At 34.1% G+C, this 21,586-nt stretch overlaps 1 protein-coding gene across 12 annotated transcripts in view; it reads right to left on the reverse strand.

The window, feature by feature from the left end:
- CCDC141 (coiled-coil domain containing 141) overlaps positions 1-21,586 on the reverse strand; it is a 59,876-nt gene that overhangs the window by 16,561 nt on the left and 21,729 nt on the right. For all 12 annotated transcript variants that reach the window (XR_010623105.1, XR_010623104.1, XR_010623106.1 and 9 more), the window contains exons 10-21: positions 20,728-20,847; positions 19,985-20,176; positions 18,830-19,006; positions 16,756-16,935; positions 16,120-16,242; positions 13,636-13,824; positions 13,191-13,370; positions 12,661-12,810; positions 5,894-6,034; positions 3,657-3,845; positions 1,897-2,080; positions 425-534 (exon numbers count right to left, since the gene is read on the reverse strand). Coding sequence is in view for 9 of the 12 variants with exons in the window: in XM_065751218.1 (XP_065607290.1) it covers positions 425-534; positions 1,897-2,080; positions 3,657-3,845; positions 5,894-6,034; positions 12,661-12,810; positions 13,191-13,370; positions 13,636-13,824; positions 16,120-16,242; positions 16,756-16,935; positions 18,830-19,006; positions 19,985-20,176; positions 20,728-20,847 (1,935 nt within the window). In the remaining 3 variants the exon portion in view is untranslated. The remainder of the gene's footprint in view (positions 1-424; positions 535-1,896; positions 2,081-3,656; positions 3,846-5,893; positions 6,035-12,660; positions 12,811-13,190; positions 13,371-13,635; positions 13,825-16,119; positions 16,243-16,755; positions 16,936-18,829; positions 19,007-19,984; positions 20,177-20,727; positions 20,848-21,586) is intronic.

Genomic DNA, 21,586 nt, shown 5'->3' on the forward strand with positions numbered 1-21,586 from the left:
CTATAACCCAGGCATTTCTAATTTAATTGACTTTGGTTTTAACACAATTTATGTTCTGATGTGATTTTTCATATTATGAAATATGTCAGGTTGTTTAGCATTCTTAAGATTTCACTTTACACTTCTGTATTTCAGAGCTGAGGAAAATGTGACATTTTCTCCTAAATGTCACTTGAAAGCTATGACTAATAGAAGTCCAGAAGAAAAACAAACAAAATCAACAGCAACAACAAAAACAGGGTGAATGTCTCCCACACAAACAAGTAGCATTTCATTGTTTTGTTATGACTGCTGTTCATGGAGAAAGGAACTAAGAGAAGTTTCATAATCCAATTGACAATCTTCTGTTGTAAGAACTGATTCAGACACTAAACCTAATGTATTCATGCAGATATAATACACCCTCAAGGCAAAAGAAAAGTACCTGCATCTCCATACATTCTCTCAGTGATCTACATAACTCATCAACAGAATTAAGGACTTCTTTGTACTTTGATACAGCTTTTTCAACATACTTATTTCCTTCTTCAAAACCTGAAAAAGAAAACAACAGAAAGAAAAACATACAAGCAAATCCACATAACCCAGCAACAACAACAAAAAACCATAATGCCTCAGAGAAATGTGTAATAATGCATATACTTGACAACCTCCATATAATAAAAAATATGTATTCTGAATCTGTGTTTTATTTTGCTGAAGAAGCTCTGTGGTAAAGAGAAATATGTTTTCCTGCCTATCACTAGTTTTCTTGAGATTCCACCTCATAGTACCTGCAAGTCTTCTACTGCATTTCTCTTTGATCAAGATTACTATTGTCTGTTTAGTGACATCACTCGAAAAAGTGGTGGCTTCAAACAGTTCCTAAATTAATAAGTGATTATATAGCCAGAAGACACTTAATCCCTATTCTGAGATATATTAAAAACAAACAAAAAAATACAACAACAAAGGTAGGATGGAAAAGCTTTTCCCCCCTGAACAGACAAAATAAACAAATGAACCACAAAGTAGCTTCTTTCTCCCAATGTTCCTAGTAAGATAGTAAGATATTGTTAAGAATCCATTCTGCCAGTTCATTTTCTAGAGATAAGAATGTTTAAAATGTTTAGAGGGTTAAAAGTAGAAGAAGGAAAAGAAATGGAAAAAAGAAAAAAATAATCTCTGTTCTTTACATAGCCTTTTCAACACAAATCAGAAGCATTTGAAATCACAGTTTATAGAAATTTTGTAAGATTTATTACTTGACTTTATGGGCTACATGTTATCCTTCTACATTTGGATAGACACCTTATATTTGGATAAGGTAACTTCAACAAGTACAGAGACATTGTGAACCGGAGAAAAGTGGAACTGGAAAAACCTTAACCTGGCTGACCTTCACTTTTCAGTAAACAAATCAAAGTTCTGAATTGATACAATTGCAAATAAAATTTTAACATAACAATGCACCTTTTTTTGCTGAAACTTAACGTTAGCAATGAAATACCACTAGCTAGTCACAACACTGATGTAAAAATTCATTCATCATTGATGCATAATTCTTTAATATACTTCGACTTTAAAGGTTTAATCTGTAACAACTAATCATGAGCCATCAAGCCTTAATACCAAGGTCATAAATATTACAGTGACATTCACATTCAGATTTCAGGGTGAGCAGAATCTGCATACAGAAAACCAGATAACTACCACACTGATGAGTACTTTAGTATTTTTATATTTTTTTTATATTTACCCTGAAATCTTTCACGTTTTCAAGTCAATATTCTATTTTTTTTTAATTCTGTGTAATTTTATTCTTAAGTCAACGATTTCTGTCTGTCCTAAACAATCGTATTTTATGTTTTTGAGGTTTGTTTTTTATTTTTCCAACACTACCAGGCAGATCCTTACCATATAACTGTTCAGCCAGATCTATAATCTGCTGAAACTTTTCTTCCTGTTGGGGCACTGTAGACTCAATAAACTTATTGAATTGCTTGTAGAGCGTCTCCATTGCTTCTGTTGTTTTGCATTCCTCAGAATACTTGCCAACCCTAATGACCGTTGAACTAACATCTTCAAAGCAAAACTGATACTGAAATAGACAGAAAAGGATAAAAACTGTAACAGAATGAATAAATATAATCATTTCAAGCTTTTACAAAATAGATAGGGCTATTCTTACAATTTCAATAATCAGTGGTATATATTTTGCCTTAAATATTGTGATTACTGCTTAACTTTGAAAACATTTGTTCATTCTGAATGTTGCTGCAAATATTAAAAGCTGTTACATTTTCTTAAAAAACTAAATTCATAAGTTAAATTTTCTGCAAACATATTTAAATTCCAAGTTATTTCCTCTTGATACACCAACTGCCTAACTTAGCAGATTTTGTATTATGGCCTATGCAAGGTTGCTTAGATTTAGTTCACTGGCAAACATGTTTTACTTCCAGCAATCATTAGAGATAATGAGAATCTTTCTACTAACAAGAATGGGCTTTAGAATGTACCCCTTAATAAATATTTTCGGATGAAAATTCTGAAGAGATGATTACGTCTGCTACTTTCTCAACATCTGTGTTACACCATCATGGCAAGTAGCTAAGAACTAGCTTAATTTTAATTGACATCAAAATCACTATTTTTTGACTATGCCTATTCTCTGAAATAAAATCGTTGAGTAAAAAGTGCTACTTCACACTGAGTAAAAAGACATCTAAAAGGTTATCTCAGGAAATCAATTTAGTTTTACCTAAAGTATAAGACTGGGTAGGGACGTTAATATAAATCCACAACTTAAATTACTTTGCTAACATATATGAAATGACACATTTATCTGATCCATAGACACTGAAAACATGTTATAAAACAAACTTTAAGGTTATCATCCATCACTAAGGGAATTTATTCATCATGCATTTAGATGAATTTTGAAATCAATCTTATTTCTAAAGAGAAAGAACAATGACAGGAATGTGCTTGATATGCAGATGCACCAACACAGTACAGCAAGAAGGAAAATATTGCTATGAACTTAAAAAAAAATTAATGGCAACATATAAGGCAGTCTTCATGTGTATTAAAACCAAATCAGAGAATTCTGCAAAAAGAGACTGCACTATGGTAAAAAAGTATGTACTTACCAGTTAAGTATATTAAATATATATGGATATAATAATAAGCATCTATATTATGTATATTAGTATATATTATATAAAATATTATGCTGCTGTTAAAAGGATTGAACGTTTTACATTTTGGTTCAAGAACTGCACACTTCACAAGCAACTCTTCCCGACAGTTAACAAATTGTGTTTTGTGATGACTTGGCTCATCTGATTTGACAGCTGTTAAAGAATACCTGGTAGTTCTGTGCTGCACCAGAACACTTACAGAAAATGAGCTCAAAAGTATAATTATAGATGTGCTGAATCACCATGAAAGTTATATGGAGGTGGAGAACCCAGTCTTAAGCATAGCAGTGCAAGAATATAGTCAAATTTCATATTCCCCATTCCCCTCAAAGCTGCAGAGAAAAAGAAGAAAAATCTGTATTTTCACCAATCTACTACCTTTGGAATTCACATATTTTATTTCTTGATAGAAACACTTATATCTACTCAAACTCTGAGTCACAATTACAGCCATGGGTTTATTAGTAGTACCTCTTCCATCATCAGTTGCAGACGCTCCGTGAGGCTCAGATTTTGCTTATAATCCTCCACAACTCTGCCGAACTCATTCAGCTGTTTATGTAACTCACTGATTGACCCCAAGAAGACTCTAACATTGAGTTCATTCATTGAAGAATCCACTAATTTCTTCTCTAAATTATCTATCTTCTTTTTAAGAGTCTGTTAAAAAGATGTATCAATGTTAATACTTCAATAAGTATTTCCAGTTCTGAAACAAAAAGTTAAAAATATGTAAAAAATGTACAATTTTTTTTACTATTTTTACTTAATTTTTATTACTTTTATTCCTGTGTTTTAAAATAATAAGTAGTGTAAGGTACATTTCCAAATTCAAGACAAGCTAGAGGGCCTCTACAGTACTAATTGATATCAACATTTTGTTAATATTGAATTGATTTAAATTTTTAACTTACAAACAAATATCTGTACTATTTAAACATGGGATCTTGAATAATGTTAACTAAATCAACAAACAAATAAATAAATAATAATAATAATAATTATTATATATATATATATATATATATATATAACAAAGCCTTCAGACTCCTACTTTGATGGAATACAAGTCAATACAAGAATAGTAATTTACGTCCTACAATATTAACATACTGCATAAAATTCTGATGTAAACAACATTTGTGATATTCTGGCACAATCCCATAGACCCAGAGGAACACATATTCATAGTAGTACTTAATGATATCCGGTATAAACATAAGAAGTAGATTTTAGGATTATATGGTATATGCCTACATATATACATTTATATGTTTTATAACCTTATCTTTCAAGCTCATCAAGACTTCATTGTCAGGTGTTCAATTTTATCTTGGAACATAAGAGGCTGATGTGAAATAAAAAGTATTCTATGAACATACACACTAGCTCCGTGAACTCTCCACAGTTTTATTGAAAGGATTTTGTAGCAAGGTGGGTGTGAGTCACTTTTGTCAGGTGACAAAGGATAGTAAATAAAGAAACAGTCTAAGGCTGTAGCAGTGCAGGTTTAGATTAGATACCATGTGTTCACAGGAGGAGTGGCTAAGCATTGAAAAATTTCCTGGAGAAATGGCAGTTTCTAACTCAGAAGATACTTAAGAGGCACATGGGTTTGATGATTCAGGAACATGGCTATGTCACAGACATATAGTGCTATGTGACAGTTGGACTTGATGATCTTACAGGTCTTTTCCTACCTAGAGTGATTTTATGATTCTCAAAGTACACACTGGTAGGACAAGTGTTAGCAGATAATGGGAGATAATTATTCCATTCTACTCAGAACTGGTGAGGCTGTGTACACTGGAGTTCTGAGTCCAGTTCTCACTTCTCAATATAAAAAAGACCTGGATATACTGAAGAAAATTCAGGAAAAGGCCAGAAAGATGATCAAGAGACTGAGTATGTAATGTCCAATGTTCAGCTGGACAGTACAACAGGTTTCTTTGTATAGTTCAATGTCCAGGTGAATACTGGACACAAAGAAACCTGTTGTAGTAGATCCTACTCTGAGCAAGGAATCTGGACTAGACAGCCTGCATAGAGTCCCTTCTGATCTCACTGATCATGTGATCTGAATCATCAGGGAGAAAAGAAGCTGGGAAAGAAACTATAAGTAGAATGTTAGAAGCTACTGAACAATTTGAGAAAAATTGTAAAGGAGAAAACTTGAAGGGCAAATGAACTGAAAAGTGTTTGCTCTGGATAATTAAAGAGAAATTTGGTTTCTAAAAAAAGTCAGTGAATAATTGGAAGAAGGGTTTCTGGTGAGGGCAAAGAATAGGTGAGGCCAGAAGGGTTCAAAGGTGCCAATAAACATAATAAACTCCAGGCAATAGATGCTGAAAAGAGCTCTGAAGGCCAAAAAGTTGGAAAGAGAAAGAAACTGGATGCAAAAGGAAATGTGTATATTTATTGTTCACAATACTGATGGGATATTAGTCTTAATTAATTATTTGTGTTAGGGAGAGGGAAGAGGAAAAAGTAAATGGTTAAATAATTTAAGAAAGGATAAAAAAAGTGAACACCAGGATTTCTGGACTTGAGGTGATAATGAAAGCAACAGAACAATTAAAAAAACTGTGATTGAAATAAGAAAATATCAAGGGAACATAAAATATTTTGCATTATCACTATCTTCTTGGCATATACTACAGCAAATCAAACTATCAAGTATTTATCAAGACTAAGATATCTAATGTTACCTGTATTTTCTCAGTGTATGTATCAACTTGCTGAATCTGTATTTTAAGTGCTTTTAAATTTCGAGCTTTATCAGTTTTCTTAGTATAGTTAAACTTCAAATTGTTGAATTTCTTTTTGAGTTCCTTAAATGATTCTCTAAGCTGAAACAGAATAAGCATATTTGTCAGTAAACAGAAAAAGCACTCTTCCATTTAGCTTTCTTTTTTTTCCCCACAAGGCTTTAATCCACATCTTGAACACTGGATATTTAATACAGAAATTAACACTGTGCAATCTCATAAAAGAAAATTTATATCCTTAGGATTTTTGTTCAAGTAGGGAGAACACAATCTTTTTATGTCAATATTTATGCTTTCTGAGTACTGAGTATTGTATCCAGAAAGGGTTTGGCAAAAAGCTTAGTCAAATGCTAAGATTCTTGCTCAGATAACCTGGTCCTAGAGCATTTGCTTCAACTACAAAGAGATGACTTGCGGTTTTTGTATTCTCTCTAGTACAAACAGTAACCTGTATACCCATATCTAATTTCCAGGAACAAAAAAAAAATGAAAAAGAAAAAAAGGCCATAAAAGTTATTGTTCATCTCTGGTGACAGTGCATAGCTAATGGTAGCAACTATACTAAAAAACTGCATTTTACCATTTTAGCTAAGATCTGTCTCTATCAAATGGAGTTGTTGCGTTCTTTGTGCCTGTTTTAATGGAAATAAACAGGAAGCATTACTTTCAGAGCAACTAAATATTTGTATTTTCTTACAATACTTTTATCCTACAATACAAAATTTTATTTTTTTTCCCCAAATAGAATGTTAACATTCTTCTGGGAATTGATTAATAGAGAAAAAAGTTGATAAGTTTATCAACTATTCAATGATCATATAATCCTTGTATTATAACAGCTATGGACCAAACTGCAATAGCATTTATTGTGAAATAAAATGGAGGGAAACAATATTTCATAATACTAGAAGCTCTGCTTCTGAGAGGATTACATAGATGCTCAATTTTATACACTGTTATAATCTAAATAACCCAGTATGATTATTTACAGCATATGAAGATTAATTCAGTTTTTTGCAGGATCAAAATGTAGACTGTATATGAGCATCTGAATTTCAGTAAATATTTTATGAGTATGGTAGCAGAGACAATGTGCCTAACAGCTAAATAAATAAATAAATAAATCCTCTCCCAACTACAACTAGATAAACTTGGTACCACAGGAGTGTTATTACCAGTTAGTAATGGCTTGGTGCAGCACATTCAGCATTAAGGGGAAGTTGTTATTGTAATAATATAAATTATGAAACAGTAGCTCTGATCATGAACCACTAGACTTATTTTTTTCTAGACTTTTTAAGGGGACCTCTTTCAGCCAAGATCATCTTTATTAAATTTAGTTATGTTAAATTCGCTGAAGTACTCTTCTGTAACTTATGATGAAATTTGGATAAATTTTCATTAAATTATTAAATATTTTAAAAATAATAAATTATAGGAATGATACTGATGAAGCTCCAGTAACTTATGCTTTCCTTTACTCACATATAAATCAGAAGCACTACTATACAATTTACCAGGATGATTTTCATACATAACAAATAGCGTCATGTATGATTAAAATTTTTAAAGTAGTATTTCTTTACAACAGGAGCTAATTATAACACAGAGAGTTGTTACATTTCCTCATGTTTTATTTTTATTTTTCCCTTACGACTAATTATGTTTGCTTGTGTCATTTTACTTAATAAACCAACTCATTACTTGCATTAGTGGTGTTCTATAAAGAAGCATATCAAACAAAGTATCAAAGAAAGCGTCTTCAAAGCACTATGAACTTAAGTGTAAAATTGTATAACATTATTTTTATTTAAATTTATTTCATTTAAAAATGCAAAATATATTATATGCCTTAAAGCAGTGGGCAAGAAAAACAGAAGTGGAAAAAAATCTGCTGAAGTACAAATGTAAAACCTCAGAAGAGGTATTTTAATTATTTTTCAATTATTTTTCAATAAATACAGATCATTTGGAAGTTTCAAAAACTGAAAAAATGAAAACTTTTTGCAAATTTCACATCCTTTGGGGGCCAACAATTTTTGCATTTAGAGGAATGTAGAATTAATTCTAAAAAAATTCTATTTATCTAAATGAAATGATGTAGAAGAAATGTGCCAATTCTAATAATCTGGAATCTGTTCAGCCAGATAAATGAAAAATGCACATAAATGAAAAATAACTATACTTGATAAATTTTAACAGCTTCAGGTGAGCATCCACAATTTAATACTTATGTAAAATATTTTTTTTTTTTTTTTTTTATTAGAATCATACTGATTCCCCCTCAGTGCTACATATAAACATCCAAGGAGTACTGAATGCTCATTTTGCTGTTACTGATTTTGGAAAAGCTATTAATTCACTGTTATTATTACATACTAATGCCAATCCATCAAGGGATATCTTTTTCATTTTCATTTCTTATGTGGGGACTCTACCACATTATTTCAGCACTGAAAAGACTGATGATTTCCACACAGTAGAATGGAAGGGAAAGGAATTCTATCACTTAGACAGTGAACTCCAATCAGTTTAAGCTCTTTATCCCACCTAGTATACAGAATAATAAAATGTATCACCTAACAGCACTCTGTTTACCTCTTTAGAATAAAATATAGTATTCCGAACAAGGCCTTATTTGCTGATTTAATTTTGAGGAAAACAAGAGATGAGTAAGGGAATTTTGTAATATTTTTTTAGTTTATTTCACTGACTTATGAACATACATCAGCTGGTGATCAGTTATAAGGACAGAAGCTCTCCTCAAAGCATGTGAAATTAGATCGCCTTGTTTCAGATATGATGGCTCATGTGTCAAAGGTCTGCAGCTGCTGTCACCCTTCTCCTTTAGCCTCAGTGGAAAACCAGATTCAGTTCAGACTTGTATGTTATCCTCTCAGAGTTCATATTCACAAGTTTTGCTCATATCAGCAACTGTACCAGGGTACAATATATGGCTCAATTTTTAGAAAATTGAAATTGAAACTTATTTCCATTTTCCACTATTTCCTGCAAAATACAATGAGAGTTACTAGATATCTGTCTATACAATCTAATACGCTCTAGTGACTTCAGCAAAGTTTAATGGAACTTTATGACTTCTCCATTGTGTCATAGTCATTTATCAGGCAGCTGTTCCTAACTATAGTTGGGCTGTCATGAGCAGAGAATTATGGTGAGAGGGTTTTAGATGTCAATTCCTAGATTTAGCACATAAGTATAACATGCATGAAAAAAAGCAATTTATGAAACTGCTTTAAACATGTTTTTGTTACAGTACAACTCCACTAAAATGCTTTGATCCCCAGCCTCTCTCAGAGGCACTTCAGTGTTGTTATGCACTTACCCTTCCCTTTTGATCAACATTCAAATGTTTAGTAGTGCTAGTAATCTAAACAGACCACGAAAACAAGTTGCTGTAAATAGATTTTCAAAATGGCAAAGATTAAAGAACAGGCTGAAGCCAGACAAAGTGGGAAGCAAGAAAAGGTGCTGTTCAAGTCATTAGCAGTCATTATTTTGATTTTAAGTCCAAAATAAAAATAAACTATGAGCTGAGAATTACACTGAGAAATAACAGCTCCTACTGACTTGTGAACTAAGGTAGCTCATTACCATTAAAATGTTTTAAATTCACATTTGCTAAGGGAAGCAGAAAGAAACAAATTGATCTGATTGGAGGAGCAGAGAACCTACTTTAAGATCTCTTCCATTGCAATTTCTATGCAAGAACACAAATGTTATTGATAAAAGTAAGAAGTCTTTTGCAGTGTGAGGATTATCATGTGTATGTAACTCTGCTACTTTTAACCTCACGAATACTTTCAAGTTAGTGTTAAGCTATATGAGGCTTGATTCAGCTCTGTCACAAATGTTTGCAGTGTAATTTAGTGGTGCTTTGGCTCTACATGGATGTACTAGATAGGGAAGAAATTATCACTTAAGACAACTCTGCCAGATATTAGTAGTATTCAGATTAATTTCAATGTTAAAATTAACAGAATACAAAATAAATAAGTGAATGATCATAACTTGATTACTGAACTAGTTCTTGATCTTTAATCTAAATTAGTTATAAATTCTTAATTTAAAAGATGAACAAAAATAGAGGTGTATTAATGCATATACACCTACATTATACAAGTCTTGCTGAGGAAATTTCCTAATAGTAATTTCTAATAGATGTGGGATTTAATTTAAAAGTCATTCTCTCTGAATGTAGCCAGCCTTATACACAGGATGTTGAGCAAATATTTCTCGAATGCAATTCTGAGGACTTTTCATCAAGAAAACCAGAATATTTCAATTCAAACTTCAAACGTTCTGAATCTGATATGTCAGTGCTAACTATAATGTGACATTACTTAGGTACTTTAAGATTAATTTCCCTCTTCTATAGCATGGATCCTGCAGCCCAAGTGCTTCTCATTTAGCATCAGACATTCAGCTAGATTGAGTTGCTCAGAGTCTGACCTTGAATGTCTCCAGGTATGGAGAATCCACCATCTTTGGGCAACCTCTACCAGTGCCTCACCACCCTTAGTGTAAAAAACTTCTTCCTTAAATCCAATCTAAACCTCCTTTAGTTTGAAACCATTTCTCCTTGTCCTATCACAGCAGACCCTGCTGAAGAGTCTGTCCCCATCCTTCCTCTAGCACCCCTTTAGTTAATAAAAGGCCACTATCAGTACTCCCTGGAACCTTCTCTTCTCCAGGATGAAAAGCCCCAGCTCTCTCAGCCTGTCCTTGTACGCAGTACTCCAGGTGAGATCTCATTGGCACAGAGCAGAAAGGCAGGATCACCTCCCTCACCTCACCCTGCTGGCCATGTTTCTTTTGATGCTGACAAGGATGCAGTTGAGCTGTTTCAGCCCAGAAAACCATTGCTGGCTCATGTCCAACACACCATTTTTGGCAGGACTGTGCTCTATCTTTACATCCTCCAGCTGGTACTGATACTGAGGATTGCTACTACTCAGGTGTGAGGCCTTGCTCTTAGATGTACTGAACCTCATATGATTCACCTGAGCCCACTGCTTGAGCCTATGTCTCTCTGAATGGCATCCCTTTCCTTGGGCATGCCAACCATGCCACACAGTTGGTTATGACTGATAAGGGAGTAGAATTGTTGAGATTCAAAAACATTTTCACACATGTGTTCTTCTAGTATCGTAGGTTCATAGGTGCATTAGGTTGGAAAGGACCTACAAGATCATCTAAGTCCAACCATCCTCCTACCACCATCCCTACCCACTGAACTACTAAATCAAATCCCTTAGCACCTCATCTAAACACTTCTTGAACAGCCCTAGGGATGGTGCCTCAACCACCTCCCTAGGCAGGTCATTCCAGTGCCTGACCACTCTTTCAGAGAAAAAATGTTTCCTCAGGTCTAATTCTAAATCTTCCCCGGTGCAACTTGTGGCCATTCCCTCTCGTCCTGTCATTACTTATCAGGGAGAAGAGGCCCACCCCCCCTCCTCACCACAACCCCCCTTCAGGAAGTGGTAGAGTGCAATAAGGTCTCCTCTGAGCCTTCTTTTCTCCAGACTGAACAATCCCAGCTCCCTCAGCCGCTCCTCATAAGACTTGTGCTCCAGACCCCTCACCAGTTTTGTTGCCCCTCTCTGAACACGCTCCAGGGCCTCAATGTCCTTCTTGTAGTGAGGGGCCCAAATCACCATTCTATGAAAACTGATATTTTCACAAACACACATTTAGCAAAAGAAAATAAAATCCAAACAACTTTTTAATTGAAAATAGTTAGGAGAGAAATCTCAGTCACCTCAACTCTGCTTACTGTGAAAAAATATAGTCTTCGTTTATGTCTGGATTTAGAAAGATAAACTAAGAAAAGATATCTTTCAGTATGAATCCAAAAAGCACTCAATTCCATGTTTCTGCTGTGTTTCTGTTTTTCACATTATTGGAAACGATGGTAGGAAAACTTTCCAAGTAAGAATCCACTGCCTGTGCTTTTTGGATACAAAATTCACTCTACAGAGGATCAACTCTAGATGCTAATGTCATCAACATCTCATTTGAGCAGCTCACTTTAGAAAAAGTCATTCTGGGGGATACACCTCCTAAATTTTTGCTGACATAAATAGCTTTACATTTTATCTGCTAAACAGTGAGGGAATTTATAATTGGCCTACTATAATGCTACATTAATAACCACACTAAGTGATTTTTCCTAACCTAAATTCTGTAATATCTTGCGACAAGGAATACTTTAACAATTTTTCTAAGCATCACGCCTTGTGTTACTGACAAAATATCAAGTACTGAAGTATTCTGAATTTCTTCTTAAAAGACTGAAAGTTCTTATTGACACAAGGAACTTCCTTATAATCACAAGTTACATAAATTCTACTTTTGCTTCAAACTTTAGCTTCATAAAAAAAGGTATCCAAAGACCCACACGTTTTAGATGAAACAGACAGAACTGAAAATCAAAGAAAACATAACTGCTTTATTTCCATTGCTCTTAACTTAGTAAAATAACTTTACTGCCAGCCTAAAACCTTTGTATAATCCAGAGCTGCAGAGTTATGGACCATAAGCTATTACTGCTACTATCAAAGATTGCTGGCAAGATGAAAATTAACTTTTCTCTATATGTACAAAGGATCTAGGGGTATGGGAAACAGTGATATGCATTACTGAACACAACAGTCCTTTTAACAAGTATTATTTTCACTTACCTCATTTATCTCCTCTTGATTGATATAGTATTGGAAATGCTGTGACAGTTCTTCCTCATACTTATCTGCTTTGGAACTCCAGTTAATGTTGTCCCACTTGAGTTGAGCAAGTTCTTGTTTCAGATTCTTTACAGAAACATTCAAGCAATTCTAAACAGGGAATATATATATATATATATATATATTTTTTAAGATATAAAATTCAGGGCAGTATTGATTCAACTAAACTAAAATGAAAACTGCAAAACCAACTCATTGTTAGACTCAGTACAGAACAATAAATTTCATCATTCCTGGATGCTTTGTTTTATTTGATGGCTGTATATCTGCAAATTCTAAAAGCAGAAATCTAAAAACTCTTAACTGCTATAAGTCTTTGTTTTTATTTCCTTTAAAAGGGTTCTCAAATCTCTGTATTTATTCTTCTCACTGTATAAATACATTTTTGTACGTCTAAATGTCTGTAAGATAGCTCTATAATCTTTTACATATTTATCCTTGATTCCATAGGTCATTCTAATTCTACTCACAGGCTTTTGCACTGCAGACAAGATATCCGCTCCCTGGTTAATAACCAGCTTATAAAGCTGTCTGATATGTTTATGTTTCTTCTGAGCATTCAAGAGGTAAGCTTTGGCATGGTGCATATCTTCAGGGCCCACAGTTATTTCCAGAAAATCCAGTTCTCCTGATTTTGACAGACATTCCAGCTGGAAAATATTAAACTAAAGATCAGTGTGTATCCTAAATGTGAATGGAAGCTTATCATTACATCCTTATCCATAACATGCAATTAAATTTGGATTCTGATCTTAATTTTAAGCTATCCAAATTTCATACGGTTTTAGATCCTAAGTTTTATTCTGGTCACTAGATATGTTAATACTGTTTGAGGAAAAAAAAGATAACAGGCAGTAAAATAAAATAAATAGATTTTTGGCAAAATGAAGGCATGCATTAAAAGACTGTACTCACTTCCTTTTTAAAGTGATGAAATTTAAGTGTCTTGTTGAAAATCTCATCATACTCTTCCATTGTGCTCTTTACCATTTGATGAAGGTGAATAAGCTTACTTATTCTTTCAGAATTCTCTTTCACAGGAAATCCTTTCTGACCTGGCAACTCTAATAACTTCATCACGTACTCAAACTCAGCATTCAGTTGCTAGTAAAAAAAGGAGTAGAAATTAGACAAATGTATTTGGAAGATTTCCCTTTCGCTTGATGAAATAAACCACTGAGTGGTAAATGAACATAGGGAAAACTGCATAAAAGATCAAATTCCCTACCTATCAAGTTTAGTTGCACTGACTGACTGCTGTGTTGTCACGTCTAGCACAAAATGTTTTGCAATATCTAAGACTATAGAGTTATTAAATCTCACACTAAAAAGCTGATATAGTCTATTTTTTTAGTGGTATCCAGCAGACACATAGCTCAGCTCTCACAAATGAGAGAGGAGCTTGCAGTCCAGCAGAAACACTTCTAAGCCAGATGCAACCTCTTAGTTTCTGCAGCTGTTGATCAAAGAGCATTTATACAGTTGTACTGCATTCAGATGCCACTGCTAGTCATCTGCAAAACAACGTGGCTTGATCATTGACCTGCAGGACTTTGAAACATGTATCACATGTGAAACTTATGATGAAGAGATAGGGTTTTTTATTAAATGAGCATCTACTGCTTATATATTATTGTTAAGGACCCTAAACAAATGCTATTCCTTTCACAAAACAAAAACCTTCCCCACTCCCAGGGAACCCTGCTGAAGGGAATTTTCAAAGATGCAAATTAATGTCAAACACTAAAATGGCGAGACAAAAATGTTTAAAAGTGTTACCAGGAACTTCACATGCCCTGGAATACTCAGTAGCCATCAATATTTGTAATTTTACAAAACGATTTTCCATCAGAAAACTTTTTTTCTATATTTCCATTGCCCAGTGAAAGACTCATGAATATAAAAAAGGGCGGATAGAAGAAATGTCAGTACTTCTTATATCTGAAGTCATGTAAAATTTTGGTCCTGTGTGGAGTCAAGAGTTGGACTCAATGATTCTTGTTGGTCAATTTCACTTTAGCATATGCTATGATTTTATGAAAAGCCTCTAAAACATTGTCCATATTCCTTTTCTATTCCTTTTCTTTTTTTGTTGTGTGTTTTGTGTGAATCTCAATGATGCCCAGTAACAGCCTTCAAGTCAAAAGAATTGTCAAACTGACTTTCAGGGGAACAGGAACTGTCTGACACACTAAAATTTTGTGTTCAGAGAACACAGGAAACTCAGCATGATATACCTCAGCCTCTAACCAGCTCCAAAGCATATCATACAATGGTTTATGTCAGAAGGGTCTCCCTCCCGCTTATAAGCCCCCCTCAAATTCTGGGAGGCTCCTGAGAGCCTTCTCTTCTCCAAGTTGAGAAGCTGAACAACTCCCTCCATCTTTATTCAGAGGAGAGGTGTTCCAGCCCTCTGATCAAATTCATATCCCTCTTTTGGACCTGATACAAGTGGTCAATGTCTTCCTCATGCTGGGAGCCCCAAGCCTGAATGCAGTGCTTCAGATGGGGTCTCAGGAGGGCAGAGCAGAGAGGGACAATCACTTCCCTCAGCCTGCTGGCCACCCCTCTTTTGATGTAGCCCAGGATACTGTTGGTCTTTCAGGCTGCAAGTGTGTACTACTGTCTCATACCAATGCCCAAATCCTTTGCAGGCCAGCTCTCAATGAGTCTCTCCCAGTCTGTAAGCATATTTGGGATTGTCCCAACCCAAGTGCTACATCTTGCACTCAGCCTCACTGAACCTCATTAGATTCTTGTGTGTCCACTTTTCACCTTGTCCAGGTCCCTCTTGATGGCATCGCTTCATTGTTTCATATCAGCTGCATCACTAAGCTTAGTGTCATCAGCAAACTTGATGTGGGTGTGCTCAATCCCACTGTCTAGGCTGCTGATAAAGGTGTTGAAGAGCACTAGTACCAAGACAGACCCCTGGAGGACACCACTTGTCACTAGCTCCCCCTTGAACATAGATTTGCAGACCACAACCCTCCGGCTTCAAGCATTCAATGAATTTTTATCCACCAAATAGCCCAGCCTTCAAATCTATCTCCTCAAATTTAGAGAGAAGGATGTAGTGCAAGACTGTGTCAAAGGCCTCGCACAAGTCCAGGCAGACAGCATCAATGTAATGCTGATGATATCCCTGCACTCACTACATCTCAACGTTTGTATGCTGATGAAAATGCAATTAACGTTACACAAAACACCCTGGAGACAATGAAAGTAAGATGTTTTCTCCCTGACATTATTAACATGCGACATCTATCTTCCAGAAAATTAATATAAAATGTAGAATAGTGCGATTCCAAATTGTCCGAAAGCAATGTGAATATGATTATTCACTGCACTAGCAAGATCATTTGAACCACTGTGCACTTTCAGAGCTCAGTTCCTCACCTGAAACTGTGGTTTCATTTGGTTAAGTTTTTGTTGTTCTGAGGCAATACAAAGATTGCTTCCAAGGTCGACTGTAGATGAAAGCCTGAGTGCCTCTTGAAGAATCTGTAGCCCATGTGTAGTCTAAAAGATAACATTTTGGTGATATTTTAGTAATATTTCAGTATTTCTGTAGTAAATAATAATAAAAAGATAGCCCAAATCTAAATTTGAAAGAACAATCTGAAATTCAAACACGCAAACATTATCAGTAAATTTCATAGATTTTTAGTACAAAAACTGGAGAGAGACTGAAATTACAAAGCCTTGTGACTAGTAGCTCTCAAATCTCTGTCCTTATGAGTATGGCTGGACTTTGAGTTTAATTACTATTAAGAAACAAGTTAGTTTAGTAACTTAAGGTACAAGAAGGGGCTAAAAGTAATTGAAATGATGACTCAGAGTTTGAGAAGGGGCAAAAACAATCAAAATCAGCATCATTCCTGATGACAACCTGGAATGTAAAATAGATTATAGAGAATTATTTTATCCATTATTTCTCTTTCTAAAATAATACCTTTAATAGTTAGAGAGCCACACAAACTAGTAACAATCCAGAAATAATTGTCACAATTGCTTTCTTTGTACTTTATTTACCTTATTTAGTTGTTCTTCAAATATCCAGCACTGTTGCTTGACGGGTTTTACTTGATTAATTTTAAAATTCCAGATTGCCCAAAGATCAGTCAGTTCTTTCATTTCTTTACTCAAATTAATAATGGTATCTTCTGTTATTTGTACAATCTTTTCTGCTTTTAATATTAAGCCTTCGTTTACCTGGCAAATAAATAAGAATACACATTTTCTCAAATTTATATTTGTATTTAAAAAAGTATACAATAGAACCTCATAATATTAGAATATCAACAAAATTTAATAAAAACAAATATTTCAGGATAACTTTGAAAAATTCTGGTACTTTATGTATACTTAAACATACTATTCTCTAAGAAATAGTTATAGCTGAACAGATTTATATACTGAGACTACAACCATTATTATTTTTTAAAGTCCAGCACAAGTCAGTAATGACTGAATTATTGCCATCTGATAAAAGTTTGAATGCTCATAAAATTTGGAATTCTTTTGAACAGACAGAACTACCCAAAAATGGCTTTCTGGGGAATAGCAGCTGGATGATGAAAGGAATAAAGAACAGATCACTCTGTGCTGACAACCTTAGGAGCAGTGAAGCATGGGAGCATGTTCAGTATTTGAATGTTTGGCAGGTTTTCCTCTTTTTAACAGAGCTCAAACACTGTAGAAAAACTGATAATGCTGCTGCTGGCTTCCCTATTTAAGAAGTTTTCTTTCAAGAAAATTTTGTAAACTGCTAGTTTGCTCTGTATCTTTCTATATAGTTTAACCTGCAAGCCAGGAATATCATCAGAAGATCAGAAGAAAATATGGTGATAACACACTTCCACGCCTTCAAGAGAGAGAATATCTGAAGATAAATGTAGACTTTAAGTAATTTCATAGAATAATAGAATCACAGAATCATTAAGGTTGGAAAAGACCTCTATGATCATCTAGTTCAATCATCAACCCATCACCATCACATCCCTCAGCGCCACAACTCAATGGTTTTTGAACATTTCCAAGAATGGTGACTCCATCACCTCCCTGTGCAGTCTGTTCCAATACCCCACCACTCTTTCTGAGAATAAATTCTTCCTAATATCCAACCTGAGCCTCCACTGACACAAATTCAGGCCCTTCCATCTAATCCTATTGGTAGCTTTGTCAAAGAGGCTGACCCCCATCATGCCACAGCCTCCTTTCAGGCAGTTGTGGAAAGCAGTAAAGTCTTCACTGTGCCTCCTCCAGATTAAACAATCCCATTTCCCTCAGCTGCTCCTCATACGATTTCATATTCAGACGTACTCAGCTTGCTGCACAGTTTATCCTTGCCTGGCTGTATTCAGACCTGAATGCACACACTTAGCCTTCACTAACCACCTCAGTACCTTCCCTGAGTAAGTTTTTCCAGCATGTTATCATCACCATTTTCCTCTTTTCATCCTCTCAGCATATTGTGATTGGTTCCTTATCTCTCCCTTAAAAACAGAATTAACAGCTGCATACCCATGCTGCCTACATTAATCCTGCCAGTTTAGGAGGCATGGAATAGATAGCGATTTTATGCAGAAGTAAACAAATCATCCCATGAAGAGGTACTGGAAAATTAGATTGGGATGACTAAGCAATGCAAAGAAAGAAAGAATGTAAAGACATCAGAAATTATGATCTATGCATAAAGCAGCAGTTCCAGTACACATTTTCTGAGAACTTCATATGCTTACATTGGTAAAGACTGACTGACTCTTAGGAAGTAAAATAAACCAAATACCACATTTACATATATGTTGCATTCCAACATGAACAAAAGGTATACATCCAATTATGTTCAGTACATGTACTAGCTCACTGACTAATGGCCATCTCATTGTCAAATACAAAAATCTTCGTACTTTTATAATAACATTAGCACTGAAATAACACTAGTATTTTATAAAAGTATACCTGCCTTAATACCTTTAAAAACAGGTTACAATCCATCAGTCACAAAACTAGGATTAAACCCTATCAGAGGTAAACTTTAAATATTCAGTGAAATATATCAAATTATAAAAATTTTCATAGAAAACAACAAAAAAAACATTCTCACCATATTTAATAAATTGAGAAAAGTTCGACCCAGATCTTCAGTGGAAAAAAATTTCTCTAAAGTCTTTTGCCACTTTGTATTAACTGACTCCACTGCTATTTTATTTTCAGTCTCCCTGCTTGTTTGTAGAGGTTCTGCTTGATAGAATTCCTTCAGATTTTGAATATAGTCATTCACCTATTAAACACAGAAAATATTATTTTAAAAATCACAAATTCAGTTGCTATTGTATGAAGGTATATAGACGTGATAAAATTGAAGATAGAATTCATGCTATATTGAGTTGTTTACAGATTTTAAAATCTATTTTCCTCCCCAGGACCTATAAAAATACTAAACAATAATCAATGTTTTGAGTAATCCATAAACCAATAGATGAAAAGCAAACAATTAATTTCTGTCACTGATCTTTACATAATTGTTATATACCAGTATAACAATGCAATTATTTTCAAATATCTGTTTTATATCAAGTAAACGATATAAGCAATAATTTATAGCACATGTGATCCAGTTTACCAACTATTTAAAATCAAGGTATCAAATAAATGTTATTGTTTTTTTCCCTTAAAGGTTCTATTCCATCCTCAATTTCTTTGTAAAGATAAAATAGCAGCACTGTGTTAGAAAATTAAAACAAACACTATACAATGTGAAAATTAATTGCTTTGAGCATCACTAGCACAGTTATGGTATTGCATAGATTATCCATTCAGACAAATCAGAACTTCAGCAGAAGCACAAGATTTTTAAAAATACCTGTAATGATTTGACTGTGGGTTTTTTTAATCTATAAAAATATATCAACTTATGAGCCAGAATACATACAGATAAGTGCTTTTATTATGTGTGTAATGAAAAACCAAGAGACCATGCATGTGAGAAAAACCAAAAACTCAATTATAATTCTTCCTAAGATAGTGATTTAAACCACTAGTAAATCTGTACGTAGACTAATTGTTACGGTGATGAAAGTTCAATGACCAGGGCCACTTGCCCACATGGTACAGATATCCATTAAAACAGAAAGAAGCTTACAAATACATATGCTTCTGTGGCACAGCACCTACAGGATTTGTCTTATATAAAATAAAGCAAATATTTTTGCTTACGAGACTTTTCACCATTAAAACAGAATGAGAGGAAAGTCTGTACCTCCACTGATGATTTTAAAAAGGCCACGTGAGATGTTAGAATTTCTATTTTCTTACTAATATTCCATTCAACTTTTTTCAGTTCTTCATTCAAAATGTCAGTTTTGCTATTAAAAGTTGCCACTTGCTCAGGTTCAAACTCTTTCATGTCTTTGATGATTCCTTCAGTTTTGTCCAGTTCATGTGAAGTTTCCTTACAAGGTACAAGTGTAGAACAAAATGTATAATGACTATAAACAATTTATGAATATTGATAACACTTGTTAACACTCACTCGTCACTTTTTTCCTGCAAAATTCAATTCAGTTTCTTAACTGAAGTGCTCATAATGTCTATTACAAGCTGAAATAAATCATTTTTCTCGTAACATTTTATTAATAAGAACTAAATATGAAGTTGAAAATAGACATTGGTAAGGAACAGGAATCTTAGTATTCAGATGAAGTTAGTCACTTCGCAAAGCAAGAACAAAAACAATAGAAGTGCTCTTCAGGGGAATTCAGCCAACCAGAACTGATATATTAACATTAATAAACAGTATAACCTAATTTTCAGAACTGATTTTCTGAGCCAACCCCCCTCTTAGAAGCTTCTGTTTGATACCTATTTTTTTCTAAAAAAGCTCTCTGTCCACACCTAAAATTAGACTGGGTCTTCGTAAATCTACTGCTGTAATAGTTTGCATTTATTTCTGAAAATATTTAACATTATTAAATCTGCAAATATGAATTTTATTTATTTTACCTTTATTTGATTAGCCATCTCAAGGTGCTCATTCAAAATTCTTTGTGACTCAGACAGATGGGGACCAATCTCCACATCAACTGCAAGCATCGAGGTGATTTTTTTAACTGACTGTGATACCTTTATTTGAAAGCATTATTTATACAGTTAGTTTACAAAAGTAGACAAGTAAAGGAAATCACTGTACAGGGGGAAAAAAAAGTAGTAACATTTGTCTGGTACTGTGTAAATTATGTATTTCATATAGTCAGAGAGATTAAGAATAAAATTCCACTATTTCACACCTAACAGCACAGTCAGAAATGGAAGAAAAAATTCCACACTGCTCTCATTTCGCAGGCAGTTCTTCTCTTTGTCCCAAGTATTCCAGGTTTGCTAATCCAATAAGATAACTGTATTAAAATCTATGTATGACCATATTGCCATACATACTTTTATTATGTTTCATTTTATAAGAACACCACCAGAAATTCTGTTTAAAGCTTCAATACCAAGCCAAAAATCCTACCTCCACACAGATTCATGCACATGTTATTTCACTGTCATAGTACATTAGTCTCTGGACAGTTGAATTTAGCACTTGAACACTTCTTTGGCATGCATAGCATTAGCAGAAGGTTGGTATGAATAGTGTTCTGCACAGGAGTAATATAATTTTTATTACATGGAACTGTGCTCATTATTATGTATTAGGGTTCAAATCTCCAAAATGTTTTCTAATGAAAGGTTGGGAACAAACTGGAGTTTTAAACATACGGCTAAATTAAGATATACTTTTAGTAAGAACTACCTTCATTATTGAAGCTTTAGCTTAATATTCATGTTATGCTGCTAATATCACCACTGCAAAACTACAGCA

This window comes from Cyrtonyx montezumae, unplaced genomic scaffold (genome assembly GCF_038088225.1).
Source record: "Cyrtonyx montezumae isolate F1298 unplaced genomic scaffold, pur_monq_1.0 scaffold_7, whole genome shotgun sequence".
NCBI classification, from domain to species: Eukaryota; Metazoa; Chordata; class Aves; order Galliformes; family Odontophoridae; genus Cyrtonyx; species Cyrtonyx montezumae.